The 23,466-nt window shown below is 45.7% G+C and overlaps 1 protein-coding gene and 1 non-coding gene across 3 annotated transcripts in view; both read left to right on the top strand.

The window, feature by feature from the left end:
- Casr (calcium sensing receptor) overlaps nt 1-5,514 on the top strand; it is a 73,401-nt gene extending 67,887 nt beyond the window's left edge. For both annotated transcript variants that reach the window (XM_060370337.1, XM_060370336.1), the window contains exon 7: nt 90-5,514. In XM_060370337.1, the coding sequence (XP_060226320.1) occupies nt 90-1,600 (1,511 nt within the window). In that variant the 3' untranslated portion in view covers nt 1,601-5,514. The remainder of the gene's footprint in view (nt 1-89) is intronic.
- A 13,212-nt stretch (nt 5,515-18,726) lies between these two features.
- On the top strand, nt 18,727-18,870 carry LOC132648829 (small nucleolar RNA SNORA48). The gene has a single exon (XR_009587232.1). It is a non-coding gene; the product is annotated as a small nucleolar RNA SNORA48 (small nucleolar RNA).
- The last annotated feature ends 4,596 nt before the right edge of the window (nt 18,871-23,466 follow it).

The following is a 23,466-nucleotide window of genomic DNA, read 5'->3' as shown; positions in this document are numbered from 1 at the left end:
GATAGTATCGTCGATAAGTAAAACCCCTCCACACGCACGCCCACACTGACTGCCCCAGGGTAACCGAATCTGCACTGGGTCGTTTTCAGACGCGAGCGCCTGCGACAAGTGCCCGGATGACTTCTGGTCCAATGAGAACCACACTTCCTGCATCGCCAAGGAGATTGAGTTCCTGGCGTGGACCGAGCCCTTCGGCATCGCGCTCACTCTCTTCGCGGTGCTGGGCATCTTCCTGACGGCCTTCGTGCTGGGCGTCTTCATCAAGTTCCGGAACACGCCCATCGTCAAGGCCACCAACCGGGAGCTGTCCTACCTCCTGCTCTTCTCGCTGCTCTGCTGCTTCTCCAGCTCGCTCTTCTTCATCGGGGAGCCCCAGGACTGGACGTGCCGCCTGCGCCAGCCGGCCTTCGGCATCAGCTTCGTGCTCTGTATCTCGTGCATCTTGGTGAAGACCAACCGGGTCCTCCTGGTCTTCGAGGCCAAGATACCCACCAGCTTCCACCGGAAGTGGTGGGGGCTCAACCTGCAGTTCCTGCTGGTTTTCCTCTGCACCTTCATGCAGATCGTCATCTGTGTGATCTGGCTCTACACGGCGCCCCCCTCGAGCTACCGCAACCACGAGCTGGAGGACGAAATCATCTTCATCACGTGCCACGAGGGCTCGCTCATGGCGCTCGGCTCCCTGATTGGCTACACCTGCCTGCTGGCTGCCATCTGCTTCTTCTTCGCCTTCAAGTCCCGGAAGCTGCCCGAGAACTTCAACGAAGCCAAGTTCATTACCTTCAGCATGCTCATCTTCTTCATCGTCTGGATCTCCTTCATTCCGGCCTACGCCAGCACGTACGGCAAGTTCGTCTCCGCCGTGGAGGTGATCGCCATCCTGGCGGCCAGCTTCGGCTTGCTGGCCTGCATCTTCTTCAACAAGGTCTACATCATCCTCTTCAAGCCTTCCCGGAACACCATCGAGGAGGTGCGCTGCAGCACCGCGGCGCACGCCTTCAAAGTGGCAGCCAGGGCCACGCTGCGCCGCAGCAACGTCTCCCGGAAGCGGTCCAGCAGCCTCGGGGGCTCCACGGGCTCCATTCCCTCCTCCTCCATGAGCAGCAAAAGCAACAGCGAGGACCCGTTCCCGCAGCCAGAGAGGCAGAAGCAACAGCAACCGCTCGCCCTGACCCAGCAGGAACAGCAGCAGCAGCAGCCCCTGGCTCTCCAGCCGCAGCCGCAGCAGCAGCCACAGCAGCCGAGATGCAAACAGAAGGTCATCTTTGGCAGCGGCACGGTCACCTTCTCTCTAAGCTTTGACGAGCCTCAGAAGAACGCCGTGGCCCACAGGAACTCCGTGCGTCAGAACTCGCTGGAGGCCCAGAAGAGCAACGACGCCTTGAGCAGGCACCAGGCTCTGCTCCCGCTGCAGTGCGCAGACACGGACTCAGAAATGACCATTCAGGAAACGGGCCTGCAAGGGCCCATGCTGGGGGACCACCAGCCAGAAATGGAAAGTCCAGAAGAAATGTCCCCAGCGCTGGTTGTGTCCACCTCTCGGAGCTTCGTCATTAGTGGCGGAGGTAGCTCGGTGACGGAAAACATCCTGCACTCCTAATGGAGGGAAAGGCTCTCCAGCGTCGAGCTTTTCTTAGAGTCCCAGGAATAAGGACGGGTCCCTCCTTTCTTCCCTGCTTTGAACGACGGTGGACTGCCTGGCGCGCTATTTAAAGGAGGAAGAAGAGCCACGTGTTGGGGTTGTTTTCCAGAGCTCAGTATCGTTCCCAGGTTTGCTGATGGCTTTTCCTCCGCTCTCTCCACCACCGGCTCAGATGAAAGCAGGGCTATAAGCTACCCACATGCTCCCCTCCCTTAAAAATGCATACATCCAGAAATGCTTGCCCTGAGAGTCCATGGATAGCATGATCTGAAAATACAGTCCAGATACAGACTGATGGCACATCAGATCTGCGGGACAGTCCCCAGGACTAACACACTGACGGTGGACAGAACTTTATACATTCAAGACAGCAGGCGGATGTGCCCTCTCCTATTTATAGACGCCTTGAGAAGTGTGGCCTTTCTGTCCTCCCTGCTGCTGCTATTGTGTGCCCTCTCTCCTTCCTGTGCCACCGTGTCTGGATGTGTCCAGGATCCGAAGGCAATGCCCTGTTTAGATCTCAGGATCATAGGATCATCTCTAAACACTGGGGAGAGGACTGCCTAGATCCAATGAGCTGTCTCTGTAATTAATATTGCTTTACATAGCTTAATCCTTGAGAAAATGCTTCATGGGTGATTACAAACTAAAAAGTGTCCCAGTCTGGATTCTACAAGGCAGTATTATTGAGTTCTATTTTCCAATCCCATCCCTATGCCCTCACCCCGGTGAGCAGAGCCCTTGTGATCCCTCTCAAGACCTCAGGTCTCCAACCACTCCCCGCCCCCGGTCCCTGCGCTAAAGGCTTTATGAAGCCAAATCCAGACATGGCTCTATGGAGAATAAGCCCCCAGAAGAGAGTTCCCAGTGAATGCCACAGTTCCCTCAGCAGTAAAATTAAAGGTGCCCTCTGGCCGCCCAACTGCTAGGAACTCATACTCCAGACCACAGGGACCAAGGTTCAGGCTCTGGCTTGGTCATTGGCAAAGATGGGTGGTTATAAGCAGGAAACCACAGCCGATTTAATCCCGGCTTCTTTGAGTGTAAAGTAGAGAGCTACGGTTCTTTTTCCCAGGGAGCTCTCACATGGGGTAAGCAGGAGCATACTTTAGCCCAGTGCCTAACATATCATAAGCGCTTAGCGTTAGTAAAGTGATTAGTGACATAGTAACCAGTAGTTTCCACTTGCTTAGACTATGCCATAGTTTGGATTATGACCCTAAAGGTCCACATGTTAAGAGATTGGTCCCTGGGATGGCCCCCTTGGTGCCTTCAGGAGGTGGGATTTAGCAGGACATCATTCGGTCACTGGAGATGTGCTTTTGAGGGGAATTATGGAACTCGGGCCCCTCCATTCTCTTTCTCTTCTAGTTCCGGGTCATAAGATGACCAGTTCGATCGGACACAGTCTGACCATCACTGCCATCTAGCATCCCACCCAAAACAATGGTCCACCTGCCTGTGGACCAGAACCTCCAAAACAAAGCATCAAGATTAACTTTCTCTCTCTCTCTCTCTCTCTCTCTCTCTCTCTCTCTCTCTCTCTCTCTCTCATTACCCGAAGTATTTTATTATACTGAAAGAAAGCTGACTAATACAGACTCTAAAGCAGAAATTGTATTAAGCATCCAGATTTTACTGTCTAATCCACCAAATCACAACAACTTTCTTCAGAATAAGTCCGGAACTTCTAAGCCCCAGGTCAAAGTGTCAGCAGGAGCAAGCCCCACCCCCAACAAACCCAATGTTCTGCCTCTGTGGAATAGTACCACTTCCTGCACAATCTCGGGTTGACAGTTTCTCAGAGCAGATTCCACTGAGCCACGCTGACACCAAGACCAAGCCATGGAACGTAAATCCATCAGTGGTCTAAAATTTATAGCTTGTGGTGAGTCTTCCTCTGACTGCTTCCTTCCCAGGCTTTTTAAGGTAACGGTTGGCATTATGGCCATAAAGAGTATGATGAATGGCACATGGGTTACAAGAGGGCACAGTAGAGAGTGACCCTGTCACAGAATACAAATCAGTCCTGGTGAGCCACCAACACTCCAGCCAGAAAGGGCACAGCCTGGCTGAGCCTGCTGCTCTCTGCTGCCCCCCTCCGAGCAAGGCACCCTGCCAAATGAGGGTTTATTTTTCACATTTTACTTGACCCTGAAATAAATAAATAAACAAGCAAAACAGCAGCCAAAAGTTGAATGGTTTTTCAAAAGCCTGCCACAAAACTATGTGGAAATAGCCTTGGTAAAATGTCACACACTCTTCCTGTTCTGATTTCGGTGCCCGCTGCCCCTTCTCCTGCAGGTAATTTCCTCAAACCATGATAAATGAGGCTCATCAAGAAAAACATTCGGCTGTTACACAGTAACTGTTACTGTGACATGCCAGGGGCGTCAATCAAGTAACGTCTATGAACAGCCTCATCAGAAAGGGAGATAGGACCATCCCAGTCCCAACTCTGCCCCCAATCACAGAAGTAAGACAGGAATTTTCACTGTGTCTCTATAGCAACCTCATTTTTATTTCAAATTCCTTTCCAGCCAGCAACCAAAGCTATTGTTAAGTCAAGTCATAGGTTTTCCCAAGACTTCTAGAGTTTTCTGATTCAAATTATATTTTTAGGTATCAGCTCAGAAGGGTTTTTTTTTTCCCCTTCCTCTTTCCAAGTGAGTTGGAGCATAATAGGAGTGAGGATCTTCAGTCAGGAGCAGTGACTCTTAGCCTTGCTGAAGCCATCTTGTCTGGCTCTTCGGTAAACATGTCTATGTGCTGGCTTCCTGTAATGTATCTGTGGCAGCCCAATTCTTTATTCTTGTAACAGACTAAGCAAGCAGGCTAACTATAGAGAGAAGAGGTTTATTTAATTCATACTTATGCTGGTTCAAGGACCAAGACCACACAATCGCCATTGGTCACCACAGTGGCAGGAAGGCAGTGGAAATAGGAAACCGGGGGTGATTTCGGGGACAGCTTTACCCTTATATAACAACTCACTCTTGAGGCTCTGGGGTCCCCATAAGAACTACCTTAATTCTTCAAAAAGCAGATCCCACCTCCCTCCCCACAGTGACCTAGCATCCTTCCACAAGGCTCCACCTCTCAGCACCACCACACCAGGGGCCAAGCTCCCAATGTATGGACCCCTTGGGAACCATATCTAAACCACAAACCACAAACCACAGCAGGATCCATTGTGGTTTCCACGGAAGAATCGCTGTCTCAAATGACTGGCCCTTCCTAGGCCTGCAAGCTCCCTCAACTCCTCCTGGGCCCATCCTTGGGACAGGGAAACTCTATGAGTTCTCACTGCGATGAGCCCTTGACTGCTGCCCAACCATGTCACTACAGAGACTTCCTATACGTTATCCAGATATACAGTTATACAGCTATATACACTTATACAGATATACAGAGCACACACTCATATACATGTGTGAGAAACGGGGTGAAATACTGACAAGCCTGTATGGACCTGTGTGCCAGACAGAATAATGTTCGGCCAAAGATGCCTACGATTATGACTCCAGAGCTTATGATTGTGTCAAAGCAATGGTGATCTAAGTTGCTGATTAAATTATGATTCTTTCCAATTACCCATGAGCCAGGAACTTGCAGAATGGCCAGTGTCAAGTACCACAAAGTGAGGAAGGCCCTGCGACCATACCCACAATTGCTTTGTGTATGGAAGGAAGGGGAAGGCAAAGGGATACAGGTTGTTTCTAGAAGCTGGACAAGATAAGAGCATCGATTCTCCCTGGGACTTCCCAGGGAGGAATACAGGGCTGGAGTCCTTGGTTTCAGTCCAGTGAGGCCCTTTAAGGATGTCTGACCTCTGGAACTATAAGATAATAAAATTGTGTTGTTTTAAGCCACTGAGTTTGTGGTCGTTTGTTTTAGCAACTATAGAATCCTGTAACTGGTCTTTTACTACTTTGTACGTTCCTTTTTCTTCCACCCGTCTCCACCCTTTCCTTCCACCCTTATAACACCCTAACACTAGATAGAAGAAATGAAAGGATAGAAAGGAAAGGGAATGATATCATCATTAGACTACTTCCTGCTAATTAGGGGGTGTCGAGTTCCTTGGGGTAAATTTGATCTTCATTATCAAGATATCTAATTTTTCCTTCTTCTTCTTCTTCTTCTTCTTCTTCTTCTTCTTCTTCTTCTTCTTCTTCTTCTTCTTTTCTTCTTTTCTTCTCCTCCTTCTTCTCATCTCTTTGCTCCCTGACTAACAAACCACAGCCAACAGCATTCAACCACCAAAGAACAACTTAACTATCAGGGCCATAGTATTTATATCCCTCTGAAAAGTCCGCAGAATTCCAAACGTCACACAATCACAGAAACGGTGTTCAGCTGGCAAAAGCATGGCTCTGCTAGGGCACAAGGCAAATCATAATCAGCTGCTGTGAAGCAGCCTCATATCCCCACACCTGAGATTAAAACAAGAACACATTATTTGGCTTCTTTTTTCAAAGAAACCAAAATTCAAAAATTCTCACTACAGAAACCAACTAATTTTCAGTGGTGGGAATTGAACCCAGGGCCTCATGCATGGAAGGAAAGCACTCTACCCCTGAGCTATGCTCCCAGCCCAAACGTGTCCTTATGGTCATCACTTTTTCCTGAACCTTTCTGCTTCAAGACATCAGACTGAGACCTTCTCAGACATCTATTCCTGCTCTCACTATAGGCACCTTCCTTCCAACTAGCTCACTCTTCCCTCGGATCAGGTCTTAGCTGGTATTCAACTCTCCAGATCTGTGTGGGAATGGTAAACCTCATGTTCTGAGTCATGCTGCACTTTGGCTACAGAAAACAATAACCATGCTGGTCCAACTTATCTGTTAGCTGCAGAAACCTAAGAGACCATAGCTTTATCACACTGGTGTTTGTTTCCCTACTGCATAAGAGATTTTAAGAGATAAATATTTGATCACTATCTTAGTCACTGTTCCATTGCTTCAAAGAGACACCATGACCAAGGCAACTCTTATAAAAGAAAATATTTAGTTGGGCAGCTTGCTTATGGTCTCAGAGGCTGAGTCAACTCTCATGCATTGGTGTCTCAAACTTGGGGCTATCCTGATACTATCTTTCTAAAAGTCACATTTTGGAGCAATGCAATTCGTCTTTTGTCTTGGTTCAAAGACACGTGGCTGCCTCCACCCAGAGCCCAAGTTTCTTTTCCCCTGTCACCCGTGTTTAAAATCATTAGCACTAAACTGGATGTGATAGAAATTAGCCTGTAACTCCAGTACTCTGGAGTCTGAGGCTGGAAGACTGAGCATTCATGGCCAGCCCCTGTGAAAGGGAGGAGTGAGGAGGAAAGGAAGCAAGGACTAAGAAAGGGAGTGAAAAAAAAAATCATTAGACCTGAAGGAACAGAATATGAGCAAGGAGACAGAGCACATCACCAGAAGAGGTGGTGTGCATTAGCTGATCATTTTAGAACCCATTAAGGATAAAGCCAGATACCAAATGTGTATGGAATTGGGGTGAGTTGAGGGAATTGTAACAAAATCTCTGTTTCCCAGGAGCACCTGGGTTCCTGAACCAAACAGAGGAAAAACTTCAAGGGCTGCCCAAGAACTCGGATGACTTGGCTGTTAAGCAGCGTGAGGTGTGGTGGAGCATACAAACACAGGATGGGACCAGTCTGGGAATATGCACTTCCTGAGGATAGACAACAAGAGTATTACACTGGACAGCAGGTTCGATGAGAAGTTGGGAGCTAGGAGATAAAGGTTCACAGTGGACAGCTGGCCAGAACCAGCCTGAAGACATACCTAGGTACCGAAGGGAAACCCGTAACTCAAATATCAAAGGAGTTGGGGTGAAATTCCCTTTGGCTGGGAATTATTATTATATTTCTCTCCTCCCCTGAGTGTGGAATGGAATAAAACATCTGTTTGTATTAAGAGCTCCTGGGGCTGGAGAGATGGTCCATTGGTTAAGGGCACTGGCTGCTCTTGTGGAGGAGCAGAGTTCAATCCCAAGCACCCACATGGTGGCTCACAACCATCTTTAATTCCACTCCCAGGGGACCCAACATTTTCTCCTGGCCTCCCAGAGCACTAGGCACCTAGTATACAGACATACATGCAGGCCAACAGCCACAATTAAATAATAAAATAACAAAATTTTTTTAGAAAGTTAAAAGGGCTCCTATGCTAGAGGGTGAGGGGTAGAGAGAAAAGGAAGCCGAACTAAAGATTATCAGCTGCCACCTCTGGAGCATGGGTGAGCCACCTGGTGACTGACTACCACAGGGAGTTGGAAGGTGTAAAAGCCATTAACCCGAATCCAAGAACACATCAAAGATATCATCCACTATGACCAAGTAGGCTTCACCCTAGGCATGCAGGAGCAGTTCAATATATAGAAATCCATCAATGTAATCCACCATCTAAACATACTGAAAGAAAAAAAAAAAAACACATGATCATCTCCTTAGATGCTGAAAAAGCACTTGACAAAATCCAATACCCTTTCATGTTTAAAGTCTTGGAAAGAGCAGGGATACAAGCACATACCTAAACATAGAAAGACAATATACAGCAAGCCTATAGTCAACATCAAACTAAATGGAGAGAGACTTAAATCAATTCCACTGAAATCAAGGACAAGGCAAGGCTGCCCACTCTCTCTGTAGTTCTTCAACATAGTACTTGAAGACCTAGCTACAGCAATAAGACAAAGGAGATCAAGGGGATACAAACAGAAAGGATAAAGTCAAAGTATCACCATTCGCAGATGATAGGATAGGATACATGAGTGACCCGAAAAATTCTACCAGGGAACTCCTACAGCTAATAAACAGCTTCAGCAAAGTGGCTGCATACAAAATTAACTCAAAAAAATCAGTAGCCCTCTTTTGTACAATAGACAAACAGAGTGAGAAAAAAAAAGTTAGGGAAACAACACCTTTATTAACAATAGCCACAAAAAACAAAGAATCCTGGTGTAACTCTAACCAAGCAAGTGAAAGACTTGTATGGAAAAAAAAAACAAAAAACAAAAAAAAAAAAAACAAAACTTCAAGTCTCTGAAGAAAGAAATTGAAGAAAATATCAGAAGATGGAAAGATCTCCCATGCTCATGGATCAGTAGGACTTACATAGTAAAAATGGCCATCCTGCCAAAAGCAATCTACAGATGCAATGCAATTCCCATCAAAATAACAACACAATTCTTTACAGACCTTGAAAGAACAATTCTCAACTTCATATGGAAAAACAAAATACTCAGAATAGCTAAAACAATCCTGTACAATAAAAGATCTTCTAGAAGTATCTCCATCCCTGATCTCAAGCTGTACTATAGAGTAACAGTAATCAAAACTGCATGGCACTGGCATAGAAACAGACTGATGGATCAATGGAATCGAACCAAAGACCCAGAAATGAACTTACACACCCACAGACACCTGATTTTTTTTTTTTTTTTTTTACAAAAAAGCCCAAACCATACAATGGAAAAAAGATAGCTTCTTCAATAAATGGTGCTGGTCAAACAGGATGCCTGCATGTATAAAAATGCAAATAGATATCCATATTTATCACCCTGCACAAAAGAAAAGTCCAAGTGGATCAAAGACCTCAACATAAAACCAGACACACTAATTCTATTAGAACAAAAAGTGAGAAAGAGCCTTGATCTAATTGGCACAGGAAACAACTTCCTGAACAGAACACTAACAGTGCAGGCTCTAAGATCAACAATCAATAAATGGGACCTCATGAAACTGAAAATCTTCTGTGAAGAAAAGGACAGTGTCAACAGAATGAAACAACAGCCCACAGACTGGAGAGACATCTTCACCAACATTACATCTGACAGAGGGCTAATATTCAGAATATAATAATATTCAGAATATAAAGAAGTCAAGAAATTAAATACCAACAAACCAAATAATCCAATTAAAAAATGGAGTACAGAGCTAAACAGAATTTTTAAAAGAAGGATATCAAATGGCAGAGAAACACTTAAAGAAATGTTCAATGTTCTTAATCATCAAGAGAATGCAAATCAAAACAACTCTGAGATTTCATCTTCCACCCACCAGAATGGTTAAGATCAAAAACTCAAGTGACAACACATGCTGGAAAGGATGTGGAGAAAGGGGAACCCTCCTCCATTGCTGGTGAGAGTGCAAACTTGTACAGCCACTTTGGAAATCAATCTGGTACTTTCTCAGAAAATTGGAAATAGTGCTACCTCAAGACCCAGCTATACCACTCCTGGGCATATACCCAAAAGATGTTCCAGCATACAACAAGGACATTTGCTCAACTATGTTCAAGGCAGCTTTATTTGTAATAGCCAGAATCTGGAAACAACCCTAGATGTCCCTCAAATGAAGAATGGATAAAGAAACTGTGGTACACAATGAAATACTATTCAGACATTAAAAACAAGGAAATCATGAAATTTGCAGGCAAATGGATGGAACTAGAAAAGATCATATTGGGTGAGGTAACCCAGAACCAGAAAGACACGGATGGTATATACTCACTTATAAGTGAATATTAGCCATAAAATATAGGATAACCATACTAAAATCTACAGATGCAGAGATTCACAGCCAAACTTTGAGCAGAGCGCAGGGAGTCTTATGGAAGAAGTAGGGGCTAGAAGGACCCAGAGGGGACAGGAGCTCCACAAGGAAATCAACAAAGTCAACACATATGGGCCCAGTGGGCCCTGCAAAGACTGATGCACCAACCAAGGACCATGCACGGAGAGGACCTAGAGCTCCTTCTCAGATGTAGCCCATAGGCAGCTCAGTCTCCATGTAGGTTCCCTAGTAAGAGGATCAGGGACTGTCTTTGACATGGACTTGGTTGCCTGCTCTTATCACTTCACCCTGGTGGGGCAACCTTGCCAGCTCACCGAGGAAGAGGATCCAGGCAGCGCTGATGACACTTGATAGGCTAAGGTCAGATGGTAAGGGAGGAGGACTCCCCCTTTCAGAGGAGGGAGATGAGGGGAGAAAGGGAAAAAGGGTAGGACCAGGAGAAGAGGGAGGGGCTACAATCATACAATCGGGATATAAAGTGAATAAATTGTAGAAAAAAGAAAAAAGAAAGAAAATGAAGCTTTCTCGTGACCTTGACCCCTCCACTCACCCCAAGACAGTTAAACTTTAAAAGGTAGGTGTAAGGCCTGAGAAACTTCTTGGTGTTAAAGAGTGCTTGCTGCTTCCCCAAGGACCTGAGTTCTGATCTTGGCATCCACACTGGGCAGCTCATGGTTGCCTGTAACTCCAGCTCTGGGGGATTCCACAGCTTCTTCTGGCCTCTTCCAGCACCAACACATGTCACACACACACACACACACACACACACACACACACACACACCTTTAAACAAAACAAATCTTTAAAGTAAGTGAAGACAGGTGTGGTAGCACACGCCTATAACCCAAGCACTCAGGAGGAAGGCAAAGAATTATCAGGTTGGGGCAGATTGAGCTACGGAGGAAGGCCCTATCTCAGATAGAAGAAAGGAAAGGGAAACAAACGAAAGAAAAGGTATCGCCTTCAAGAATATGGGTAAAATATAGATGAGCACTGAACCCTAAAGGTTTGCTCTTAAATGCTCGGTGAGTGTGGGACTCAGTGATTTCTTCTGTCAACCATCCCGACAGGAGACAACAGCACCACTCTGCCTTGCTTAAGCAGAAAGGCATTCATTCTAAGGCATGGGGACACATTTTGTGTCGGGAAGCCAGTGATTCGGGCCTGGATGGGACCCAGCCAGGAGCAAAAATACTCCATTCCTTATCCCACCTCCCCTCAGTATCCAGGACCCAGAAAAGCAGAGCCAGGGCCTGTCCTGTAGCTGTCACAGTCAGTCCCGGGCAGACCTGCAGCCCTCAGTCATCCCGGAAATGCAGCGTTGTCTTCTGAGGCCTCTCTCACAGAGGGCATGCTCGAAGATCATGGTCTGCGGTGAACAGGCCAGAATGTCACCCGGCAAGCCAAACCACATCTTTTAAGATCAAACATAAGATGAAACCAGTACTTTCTTGAGGGGGGGTGGGGAAGAAAAGCAAAATATGATTCCTTTTCACATCAACAGATGTGGTAGATCAGACGGCGCTGGCAGGAAGGCAAATGAGCTCGTGTTTGCACAGGAGGGGCCGCCTGGTGGCGGATAAGGCAGAGCAGGAGGGGGCGTTCTGCAGGGCATGTGGTGCCTGGTGGGGTCTGTTACAGCCCAGTAGTGTTGGGCGTTTGTGTCCGTGTGGCAGTACTTGGTGTGCGGGGGGGGGGGGGGGGGGCACACAGCCTTTTACAGTGATTGTGTCTGGATCTTACAATTGTGCATGATTTAATTTTCTTTTTAATGTTTTTTTTCCCCGAGTTTTGCTTTCCCTTGGCTTCTTTCCATAAAGAGAAAACAAAGATGTATTCTCCCCACCTCAGTTAAATAGAAATCGAAGCTGGAGAGCTCACTCCGTAACACCCAGCACCACAAAGTAAAACAGAAATAACTTCCAGAGGGAGGTTTAAAACAAGAAGAAACTGTCGCCAGGGTTTTTAGTGGTTTTCCTTTGTTTGCTGTTTTGGTTTTTGGGTTTTGGTTTTTTGGGTTGTTGTTTTGTTTTGTTTTTTGGTTATTTAGAAATAGTTTTAAAGTTACAGAAAATTTGAACAGTAAAAGCAATGCAAAGAACTCCTGACCCTGCCCTCTGCCAGAGTCCCTCACTGTTGACATCAATTTTACATCACTTATCTGGACACTTGTGCGTGGTCATTTAACACGACATAATGCATGATAAAGCACCTATGCAGAGGAAAACTGGCAATCTCTGGTTTTCCTTAAAACACAGCCTGGAGGGTCTCAAGGGAGGGCTTAGCAGCTAAGAGCATAGCTACTCCCGCAGAGGAGGACCTAAATTTCCATCCGACCACCCACCTGGAACAGCTCACTACCACCTGAAACGCCAGCTCCAGAGAATCCAAGTCCCTCCTCTGGCTTCCAAGGCCATTCAGAGGCGCATACCCGCATACATGTGCACAGAAAATTAAAACAAATCTAAATAAAATATAATACAACCAGCCCGGCAGTGGCGGCACTCGCCTTTGCTCACCTTTTAACCCAGCGCTCGGGGAGGCTGAGGCAGGTGAATGGCTAACAGCTGGGACAGGTGTGCAGTAAAGAGCCCTGGAAGGTCACGGTGGCTAAAGCGCAGAAAGGGTACAGGAAGCTATATTATTTCTTAGCCTCTGAGGGTTTAAATTTTTTTTCTGTTATGAAATATCATAAAGCAGCCAAAGGATTGATTTTTTTTAATTCAACGCTTACAAGTCACACTGAAACCAGGCATAGTAGCTCAAGCCTGTAATCCCAGCACTTGGGGAGGCAGAGGCAGGTGGATCTCTGCGAGTTCAAGGCCAGATTGGTTTACTTTGAAGGTGGAAGTGGCCATGAACCAAGAAAAGCAGAAGCTGGGAGAGAGGCTGGTTTCCCTGTCTCCAGCCCTGCCAGCACTGTAATGTAATCCAGAAGACCCACGTGGATTTCTGAGTGTGTGAAGTGATGCGTCCGTGTCATGTGAAGTCTGGGTCTCCGGGTCTGTGGTAAAACACTATAGCAACAGGAAACCGTTACACTCACCCCTTCAGGGTCTCCGCTTTCTAATGTGTGGGAGTAGGTTCCCCGAGCTTAGAGTCTATGGTTACAAGTCTTCCTGAGCCACGAAGGAATTGTTCAAACCAAAAGACTGCGGGTTCAAACCACAGCCACTTCTGAAAAACCTCGTGGGCTGCTCAGAACTGGCAGTCATGAGATTAAACACTGCAAAGGAAGAGCCAGATAGATCCAAGAGGCCAGCATGTTAAAGGAGCCACTGACAGGTTCCCCTTTAAAAGAGGTATGTACCCACACAGACATACATGACTGCCTACCCTCTGTTGAAGGGGTGTGTGTGTTGGAGAGATGGTTCAGCAATTAAGATCCATTACTGCTCCTGCACAGGATGCAGGCTTAACTCCTAGTACCTACATTTCTATATTCAGGGTATCTAATGACTCTGCTGACCTCCTCAGGCCCCTATGTATGTGTGTGCTGCACCTACATACACTCAGGCCCACACATAAAATAAGCACTTTTTAAAGATTACATACGAAGGCTGCGACTATTTTAGCGTGGCGGCACACTTACCTATCAGGCATTATGCTGTGGCTTAATCTCCAGCACTGCCAAAAAGAGAAAAAATTAAAAATAAAAAAAAAGCAGAGAAAATCAAAGGGTTTTCCAGATTTTTCGAATCTGAAGGAACTCAGCGTCACTAAATATGACTTGTCATACTTGGAGAAACGTAACTGTGGTCTTAAGAGGTTTTGGTTTGTTTTATGTTGTGAGATTTTGTTTCTTTTAATGTTTGTGTCGGATGCACAAACTGCCTGCATGCATGTCTGTGTGCTACATGCATACGGTGTCCTCGGGGGCCATAAGAGGGCTACAGATCCCCTGGGACGGGAGTTATAGAGTTGTGAGCCACCATGTGGGTGCTGGGAATTGAACCTGCAGCCAGTGCGCTTAACGGCTGAGCCATCTCTCCAGCCCATAAACATGGCTTTATATGAAATTTAGGAAGTGTTGTGAAATCTCCTATGGAATGTGATTTGCAGAAGAATGCCCTCGTCTTTAAGAACTGCATGATGAGCAGATTCAGAAGAAACCATATAAATACTAAACATTTGTCGGAAATATGAATAATTGTTTGATCTGAGCGGTGGTTCAGAGGTCTTTGTTGCACTGTCTGCCTGGGTGTGTGGAAATCCTACAACGAAAGCTAGAAGGAAGGGCCTTGGCTCGGAGGCTAAGAGCTCTGTGGTTCTTGCAGAGGACCAGGGTTGAGCTCCCATCACCCACGTCTAGCAGCTCACAACCACCTGTAACTCCAGCTCCAGGGCGTCTGACACCCTCTTCTGGCCTTCTCAGGCACACACACACACACAAATAAAAATAAATCTTAGGGGGAAACTGTGGGATACGTAATACAACATATACTTGTATAAAAATCTTTCAAAACCTAATTCTTTTTAAAGCTGCAAGAATTTGTTTCTAAAACTGGTCAAAAGTATTCACTCAGCTCTTGTTCAAAACTTTACATTTTAGTTTTAAACTCCTTCTATAGAGGTTTGTTTGTTGTTTTTTTTTTTTTCTTCTAAAATTAATTGATCAACAACACTGCAAAACAATTACTAGCAGGGCTGGCAAGCACACTGGTTGAATGCTTGCCTAATAAAGCTAAGGACCTAAATTTAACTGCCAGCCCCCCCAAATAAAAACAAAGAAAAAATTAATTTCAGTAACCCAAATTTGTGGCAAATGTTAGCACATGTAAAATAGCTTAAGTGCATTTCCAGTTAGAAAGCTTTATGGGCACAGGGTGACATCATTCTATGAATCAGTGGGGAATTGCTTCCCTCCAGATTTTAAAACACCATTTGGTAGATGCGGGGATTTTTTTGGTCTCACCAAATCATAGATTTCATTTCTTCATTTTGCCAACAAACCAGATAAAAACGAAACTCTAAAAATAAAAGAATTGAAACTTACGGACAAGTGAAAAAGCCAACCAGGGCTGTACCTGTACCTCAACATCCCATATGCCGCGGCGGACAGAAGCCGGAAGAAGCTGGTCGTTGCGTTTAAAGGCCAAGCTCTAATCCGCCGCCTCCTTATAACACATCCCCTGAGGAGACTAAAAGAGAAAGGAGCAGCGCTGCCTCCAGCCGGGAGAAGGCCACGCTGCTCACTGCCATTTCCCAGATTCTCTCTTGTGTGATTGACAGCCTGGACGGTTGGGCGCTGAGGCCTTCTCGGGGTTTCTTGCGGGGCTTGTGGGTTTTCTCAGAGCTGTGGACCTTCTCCTTGGATGCTGACTGCTGATTTCCGCCCAGCGGATCTCTCTGCTCACCATGGCAGAACCTGTCACTGGAGAACCATCTACTCACCGGCCCGAGACAGCAGGTTACTGAACAGGGACCCCCGAGTACAGGAAAAAGTAGATTCGAGATGACTATCATGATCACAGTGGAGTTGATGAAGATGGTGAGGCGGACAATGGAGGCGGTGGAGAGAATCTCCTTCCACCGAGACTTAAAAAGATTCAACTCTAGCTCAGTAACAGGTTTCCCCAGTAAACAAAAGAAGACGACCACCTATTCCAGACGCTCTTATGGTACCTGTCACCAGAGAAAGACTAAGACAGCGAAGCTGCAGAAAAGCCCAGGGGCAGTGTATTCAGGACCCCTTTGGAGGAGGAAGACAGGCCTGTGAGAGCTGACGAGGCAGCCCCATCCCAGAGAACAAGTCAGCCAAACTCGGGACCGGATCTCTTCAAAGCAGGCGCTACTTGGTAATACTTCAAACAAAACCCACCACCACCCCTCAGAAAGTTTAAAGTTGGGATGAAGCTTGAAGCTGTCAACAGAATAAATCCATTTAGGATGTGTCCCGCCACAGCTGGAGCTGTCGAAGGAGCAAGTCCTCCTTACGTCTGATGGATGGGGTGGAAAATTTCATGACTGGTGCAAATAGGACTCCCGGGACACCTTCCCAGCTGGAGGGTGTTCCCGCACGTATTGCCACCAGAAAAAATTGCTGAGACGACACCCAAGGGCCAAACAGTCAGCAAACGTCAGGAAGACCCGGCCACACCTGAAAGTGTAGAAACAGCCCGAGGAAATTGATAGGAAAGTTCTGCCCCTACTGAGGAGTGAGCTGGTGATGACGATGACGTCTATGGGCTGAAACTAGGGGCACCATTAAAACGATGTTCCTACACTGAAAAACTTAGAGAAGGGAAGTGTATGCAAACTGAAAATATGCAGATCTAGTTTAGAGATAATTGTCTGGTATACTGAAAACATTTTACTTTAATGGCAGTTTTCTGGGGCTGGAGAGATGGCTCGGCCTTTAAGAGCACTGTCTGCTCTTCCAAAGGACTGGGGTTCAATTCCCAGCATCCACATGGCACCTCACAACTGTCTATAACTCCTGTTCCAGGGGACCCGACCCCCTTACACATGCAGACAAAACACCAATGTGCATAAAAAATAATTTTAAAAAACCACTTTTTTTAAAAGTAGTTTTCTTCTCAGTTTTTATTTCAGAGGTTTTTATAAAAATGTTTTATCAAAATTTTACAATTATATTGATAGTACACTCTTACTCTTTAAACGCCATTTAATGTGTTTGTATTAGCACACTTAAACCTGGCTCTTCATTGTTTGTGTCTTTAATTATTTTTATTGTGTTTCTACATATATTTAATGTAGCAAACAGGAAAGCCTTTTATTTGGATTAATCTTTATATCTATAACCAAACAGTTAAACCCCAAAGAGAAAGATACCAGCAACTTAACGTCTATTATAAAAATGTGAAAGTTTTTCCTCAAAAAAGAATTTAAAGATGCACTTAAACTCTCACCACCTTAATTATTTTATATGTCTGATCTTACAATGTTTTGTTCATGATCTGCTACTCTTACAAGTAGAAAGAGAAGAGCCATGTAAATTATTTCCCTTTCTGTCAGTGCCCTTGGTGTTGTGGTTGCTCATTCTAAAGAGGGAAAGGCAAGATTATAAGCTTACATGGTCTTTGATATTCTTTCCAGATTTTAAATTTTGTTTTCTTGTTGTTGTTGTTGTTGTTTATTACTCATATGAATACTTAAGCCTATTTATACACTGTTCTATATCTGTGGGAATGCAAACATGACTTTTTAAATTTAATATGGCAATTTACACTGCCATAGGTAAAGAATTATATATAGATGTTTATTCCATAAAAAGTATGGACGTCATTTTGTCATCACCAGTACCTCCCTGCTTGTTATTCAGGAGATAAACTCTCCATGGATTGGCTCCCACACAAGGAAGCTTTGCATCCTATGCAATATTTCTAATTAGTTTTCTCACTCAGAGCTGTCAATTCTGCTACATTTTGAAAGATACATTAATTCTGACACTGGGCCTTCATTTTTATGAATGAGAGCTTTCAGTGGAAAATGGTGCCGGTGTTATTACTTTATATAGTGGTGTAATGCATATAAGCTATGAGAATCAGTTAGACACGTATTAGGTATTTGTTCTAAATGTCAACAAAACACTCACCAGGACAAAAATGTACAGTTTCTCTTTAAAGTACCAAATGTGCTTTAGACAACAAGGCAAATAAATGTTTAGAAGCTTGCCTCACCTGTGTCATTTCTGATACAACTGGATTCTTACTAAATGTGGTCTTCTTACAAATTGTTTGGATGAAGATGCCATGTCCAGGTGTTTGTCACACTGTTTTATAATCTTGACATTTCTTAATATCAAGATTATATCAATTAATCTTGATATTCTAGTAATAATATAATGAAGTTAAATAACCACAGCAAAGAGAGAGAGAGAGAATAAAGGAGTAACTAAGTAGTCTAAGGATAAGAACTGGTTATGAGAGAAAGAGAGGTTTGCACAGGCTTCTTCTTAAGCTTTTTTAAATACAGGATTTCTATCTGTATTAAGACAATAGCCAGACATGATGGCGCACGGGGCGGGAGAGTTGGCTCAGCATTTCAGGGCACTTGTTGCACTTTCCAGCACCCTGTTCAGACCAAGGTCCTCATCTGTAGCTCCAGTCCCAGGAGCTCCAAGGGCCTCTTCTGAACCCTATAGACGTCAGACATACATGTGATGTGCATACATATGTACAGGCAAAACAAGCATAAGCACAAAACAATACATGTATCTGAAAAACAAGTTTTGAGTTCTCTTGCCTGGCTTTAAATAATAATAGTTTGATGTTTCAAATACTCAATAATTTTTAGATTACGATGCAATTAAAATATTAATATGCAAATAATATCTGTCCTGTCAGGGCTGGAGAGGTGGCTCAGTGGTTAAGAACACTGTTCTTCCAGAGATCCTGAGTTCAATTCCCAGAACTACACGGTGGCTCACAATCATCTACAATGGGTTCTGATGCTCCCTTCTGGCATGTAGGTGTACATATAAACAAAAAAAAGTACATTAAAAAAAAAAAACTGTACTGTCGCCCACCCCACCCCTCGCCCCAAGCAACGGGCAAAGAGACATCTTGGTGGTGTTGGTGTTCTTATATCAATCAGGGGCAGAGCAGATGGCGGTCCTTCATTCATCCTAGCTTGATGCCTGGCTTGGTGTCCAAAGCTGTCTTATGCCTAAAACTCATAAAAATCAAATCAAATCAAATCCAGGCTGCGCATCGAAGGAGAAGGAAGACAGACAGAGCTCTGCGGACAGCCGTGCCACCCACAGGCCTGCCCTCCAGCGCACAGCATAGGTGCACCACGACACCAGCTTGCCGCCACGCCAGGCAGCACAGATGGAGGATGTCACCCGGGGACCCGCCAGCTGTGTGCCCAGCCCGCAGCGGAAGGATGCACACTCCCTCACAGTGTATGTGGTGGTCAGACGGGAAAGAAAGAGAAGCGGAGCAGCCTGAGCAGTCTGAAGAGAGATGGGGCTGGAGAGGAGTCAGTAGCCTGTTGTGAGTGGCTAGCGGCGCCTCCTGGGGCCATGGGGAGGTCTCAGCCCAAGCTTCTCCTGAGGGCCATGTCCGAGTCCACGGCTATGCAGTGGCAGGGGTCAGTGTCGATGCCCTGGCTCATACTACCACTAGAGAACAAGGGGATGCCGCTGCCAGGCAGCCAGGGACCACGTGGGTGACCAGGGGCTGTGCAGGACTGGCCCCGCCCCTGCGGAGCTCTGGAGGAGAGCTTGCTCTATCTCTCACTTGTGGCAACACTCGGGAAGGGAGGATTTGGGGGGATAATGAGATCAGCAGGACTGTGGTGTGTTGTGTGAAAGTCACAAAGAAAAAGGTTTTAAAAACCTGTACCGTTGTTAATTCAGAGAATTGTTATGCCAGGTTCACGGGACCCTCAGAGACCACCAGGAGATGACTCGATGCAATTGCAAGAGAGCTTTATGACGAGAGAGATCGAACTCGGGACCCAGGTCTCACTGGCGCAGCAGTAGAGAAGTGGGACTCTGAGCTCTCAGTGAACAGGATTTTTAAAGGGAAAGTCTGTGAGCCGGGGGTTTCCATGGCAGCAAGCAGGGGGCACAAGCCTTGGCTTTACAGAATTGGGTGAAGTTTAGCAGGGGCGGGGTGACCTTTTCTGAGGCACACAATCACAATGGCTAAGGTATATAATCACAATGGCTATTTTTCTAAACCATATCTGAAACATTGGGGAGAATTTTCCCACCCGATTCTCAACCAATTCCCATTGATTATTGCCAGGGAGTTTGTCTCTATTTTCTATGAAGCATTTATTCTGTTATATTTCCTGGAGGCTGTTGCTAGGAGAGTTAACTTTGTTTTCTGCCAGGTGTACATTTTGTGATATTTCTTGGTACCTGAATTCAGTTCCCAGTCAAGATATTTATTTCAAAATGGAGTTATATTCAGGCTATCTTAAGCTCTTCAGAATGAATTTAGATGGTAGGTAGACACCATAGCCAAGAGATCTGCCACCATCTAGCGGAGCTTATCTGAATTGCAGGAGAAGCCTGATAAAGAATCAAGGAATTTCTTCAAAGTTTTTCTATCAGGAATTTTTATTTTGTACTGATACATAAAGATTTGGCTTTTCTTGTTAGAGAGAGGGGAAAGGAGTAAGGAGTGGAAGGGGATGGTAAAGAATGGGAATAAAAAGAAACAAAGGACGAAAACCCAATACAAATACACAAGATATGAGCAAATAATTTGGCATTACACGAGAGAATAAACATCTGTGTAGCAAACAGGTTTCTGCCCCGATGGACTGTAAGCAGACTTCTGCAATTGCTGCTCTGATTTTTTTTTAGATGTAGCCTATGCCTCCCTGGATGTCCTAGGGCTCACAGAGATCGTGCTGTCTCTGCCTCCCAAAGCGCTGGGATTGGAGGTGTGTGTCACCACGCCTGGTTCCCGGACGCTACTCTTAACAAAAATATAAGAAGTGGCTGGGTAGATGGCTCGGTGAGGTGGTTTCTGAGCACGAAGAAGACCTGCTTTCTCACCTCTAGATCTCTTGTAAAGGCCAGCGGGATCCCCACGCTCAGAGGCAAAACTGTAGGGACCTCAGAACACGGAATAGAGGACAACTCAGGGTTGTCCGGGGACCTCCACACCCACGCTGCCGTGACATCTGGGGGGGAGGGGGGAGATGAAGCGATAAACGCTCTCTAGCTGCAAGACCTCCCGATGCGGAGTTGTTTTGAGACATCTCTCCGGTGTGACTGGTAAAAATGGAAGGGTTACCAAAGTAAGGAGACTCCCACAAGTAACAAAGTCAAGTTACAACTTTATAGATGAATATAGCTGCTGAAGCCGAGGAGAGCCCGGGTGGCGATTTTGAGGAGTTTGCGTTCCTTTTTAACTGGCTTTGTACATAATAAAGTGAGCATATAGGCTTGTCTTTGAGGAGAAAGACATCTGGTTTTGGGGTCCTATGATGCTTTGATAATCCTATGAGAGCTCAGCTTGGCAAGGAGAAGCCAGATGGCAATGGCCACTAAGCGACACCACCGTCTATCCAAGCTCTGTAGAAGATTCTTGAGTGGTAACAGCAGCCTGTTACTAGATTTGGGGACTCACTAATAGTGGCATTTCTTAAAGGTTACAAGATGTTTTCATTGGACGGCCCAGAAAATGACTGAATGGCCCCTAAAGGGGTATCAGAAGCAAAGTGAAAAGTATACGATTTTGGCCAAAAACAGTTGCGGAAACAAACTAGAAAACTCTGTTAGGAAAGATCTTTGGAGCTAGAAGGTACTTCTCGGGTGAGAATTGCTGACATCACAACGAGAACTAAAGTTACATAGACCAGAAAGCAGGAAGCACCTTCCCCTGTGTAGCCTCGGACCGAAAGTAGCATGGGAAGGTCGTTATCTGAAAACACTCTCACCTGCAGAACATGAGTTTCCACGGACCTGCAGACCAGTTAAAACTACAGACTCCCCCTGTCTCCCTAGGGTGCGCTCAGTCAGTATAATCTCAATGTGCCTTTAAGAAACGACGCGACCAACCTCACTGTGCCAGGCACTACCCACGTAAATGCTTTTACAGCCTTCGCTAAATGCACAGCTTCAATCTTAAACTAGGTGCTCTTCCATGTAGGCGGTGGTCTACAATTGTGTGTGTGTTGGGGGGGCTGGGGTGATGATAAGCACTTGCTGAAAGCAACCAACAGGTCAAAAGCAACCTCAAAAAAAAAATCCATCATGATGCTGGAAGGAACGTGTGGATTCAGGGGCATCACTTCTCTTTGTGATTTGGGGCACTGTTGTGGGTCAGTTTGGGGTCAGTAGCTTCCTCTCTTGTAAAACTCTAACATTTTTCTGTAGAAAAATCCCTCATTCCTTTCCCACACCAAGGGACAGACAGACATCAGACATGCACAGCACGGGACCACGGGTGGTAGACAGACTGCAGACAGAGGGAAAGAAATGGATAATTGAAATTTAGGCTTGCTCTTGGTATACAACTACTCCAAAAGGAAGAACTGGTTTCATTTCTTAATGTGACATCCAAGCAAAGCAGTTTTACTCCGTGAGGCTCGTTTCCTCTGTCTGACCCCTGAGCTGCATGGAGGAGAGTAATTTTCTTTTTCTAGAAAGAACCAGATAACAGATAGATTAAGCTTTACAAGTCCCGAATTATTGCAGCTACTCTGCTTGTCCCGGGAGCACAAAGGCCATGGCTGCCAGCACATAAACAAACTGCATCTCCGGACACGGAAATTGAGAGTTTAACACCATTTTCAGGTCTCATAAAATACTACTCTTCTTTGTGTTTTCCTCTGCCATTAAAAATGCCAGAACTGGGGGGCTGGAGTGACCGTTCTGTGGTTATGAGTTCCCAATGCTCTCGCCCAGGCTCAATTGCCAGAACCCATTAACAAGTGGCTCACAACTGCCTGTAAGTCCATCTCCAAGGAATCCACGCCCTGCACACCACACACGCACGCGCACACACACACACACACACACACACACACACACACTATTAAAAATAATGTCTTAGCCAGTTGTGGCACACGCCTTTAATCCCAGCACTCAGGAGGCAGAGGCACACAGAGCTCTGAGTTTGAGGTCAGCCTGGTCTACAGAGCGAGTCCCAGAACAGCCAAGGCTACACAGAGAAACCCTCTCAACCCTAACCCCCCCCCAAAAAAAACCACATAAATTTAGATTTAAAAAGTCTTTAAAATGCAAAGCCCATTCTTAACTCAAAGGGTAGTAAAAAACTAAGAAGCTGGGATAGATTTAGCTCATGAGGCAGTAGTTTGAGCCCCAGGGCCTTCCAAACTCCACTCCACCGTGCTAACTGTGACTTAATTTTTATAGTTCGCCCTGTCAAGGAGAGTGGGTTTGGACCCCCTCCCGTGCATCGTACCCCATCTGTTCCACCTCACTTCTTGTCTAACACCTGTTAGACAAGAGGTCAAAAGCCATCACATCTCGTACAGAACCGCTATTACTCTTAAGGAAGTTCTCTTAGCCCTTCCCTGGCGTTAGCCTCACGCAACTGAGAGTCTGAACACGTCGCAGGTGTTTAGAACTGAAAATTTCCAGTGGTAAAACCCTATGCATTGTTGAAGAATCTAGGTTTTCTAGGAACTCCAGATGGGAATAATTAACAGACTTCTCAGAACGGCAAGTTCCAGGGAAGGCCTCTGGCTGGCTTCCCCTCTGGGCTGTCTTTCTACATCAGTGGTTCCCAACCTGGGGGTCGCAACTGCCTCGGGAATCAAAGGACCCTTTGCCTAAGACTATCTG

The sequence above is a fragment of the Meriones unguiculatus genome, chromosome 17 (assembly GCF_030254825.1).
Source record: "Meriones unguiculatus strain TT.TT164.6M chromosome 17, Bangor_MerUng_6.1, whole genome shotgun sequence".
In the NCBI taxonomy this organism is placed as follows: Eukaryota; Metazoa; Chordata; class Mammalia; order Rodentia; family Muridae; genus Meriones; species Meriones unguiculatus.
This window is presented reverse-complemented; position numbering and strand designations above follow the sequence as displayed.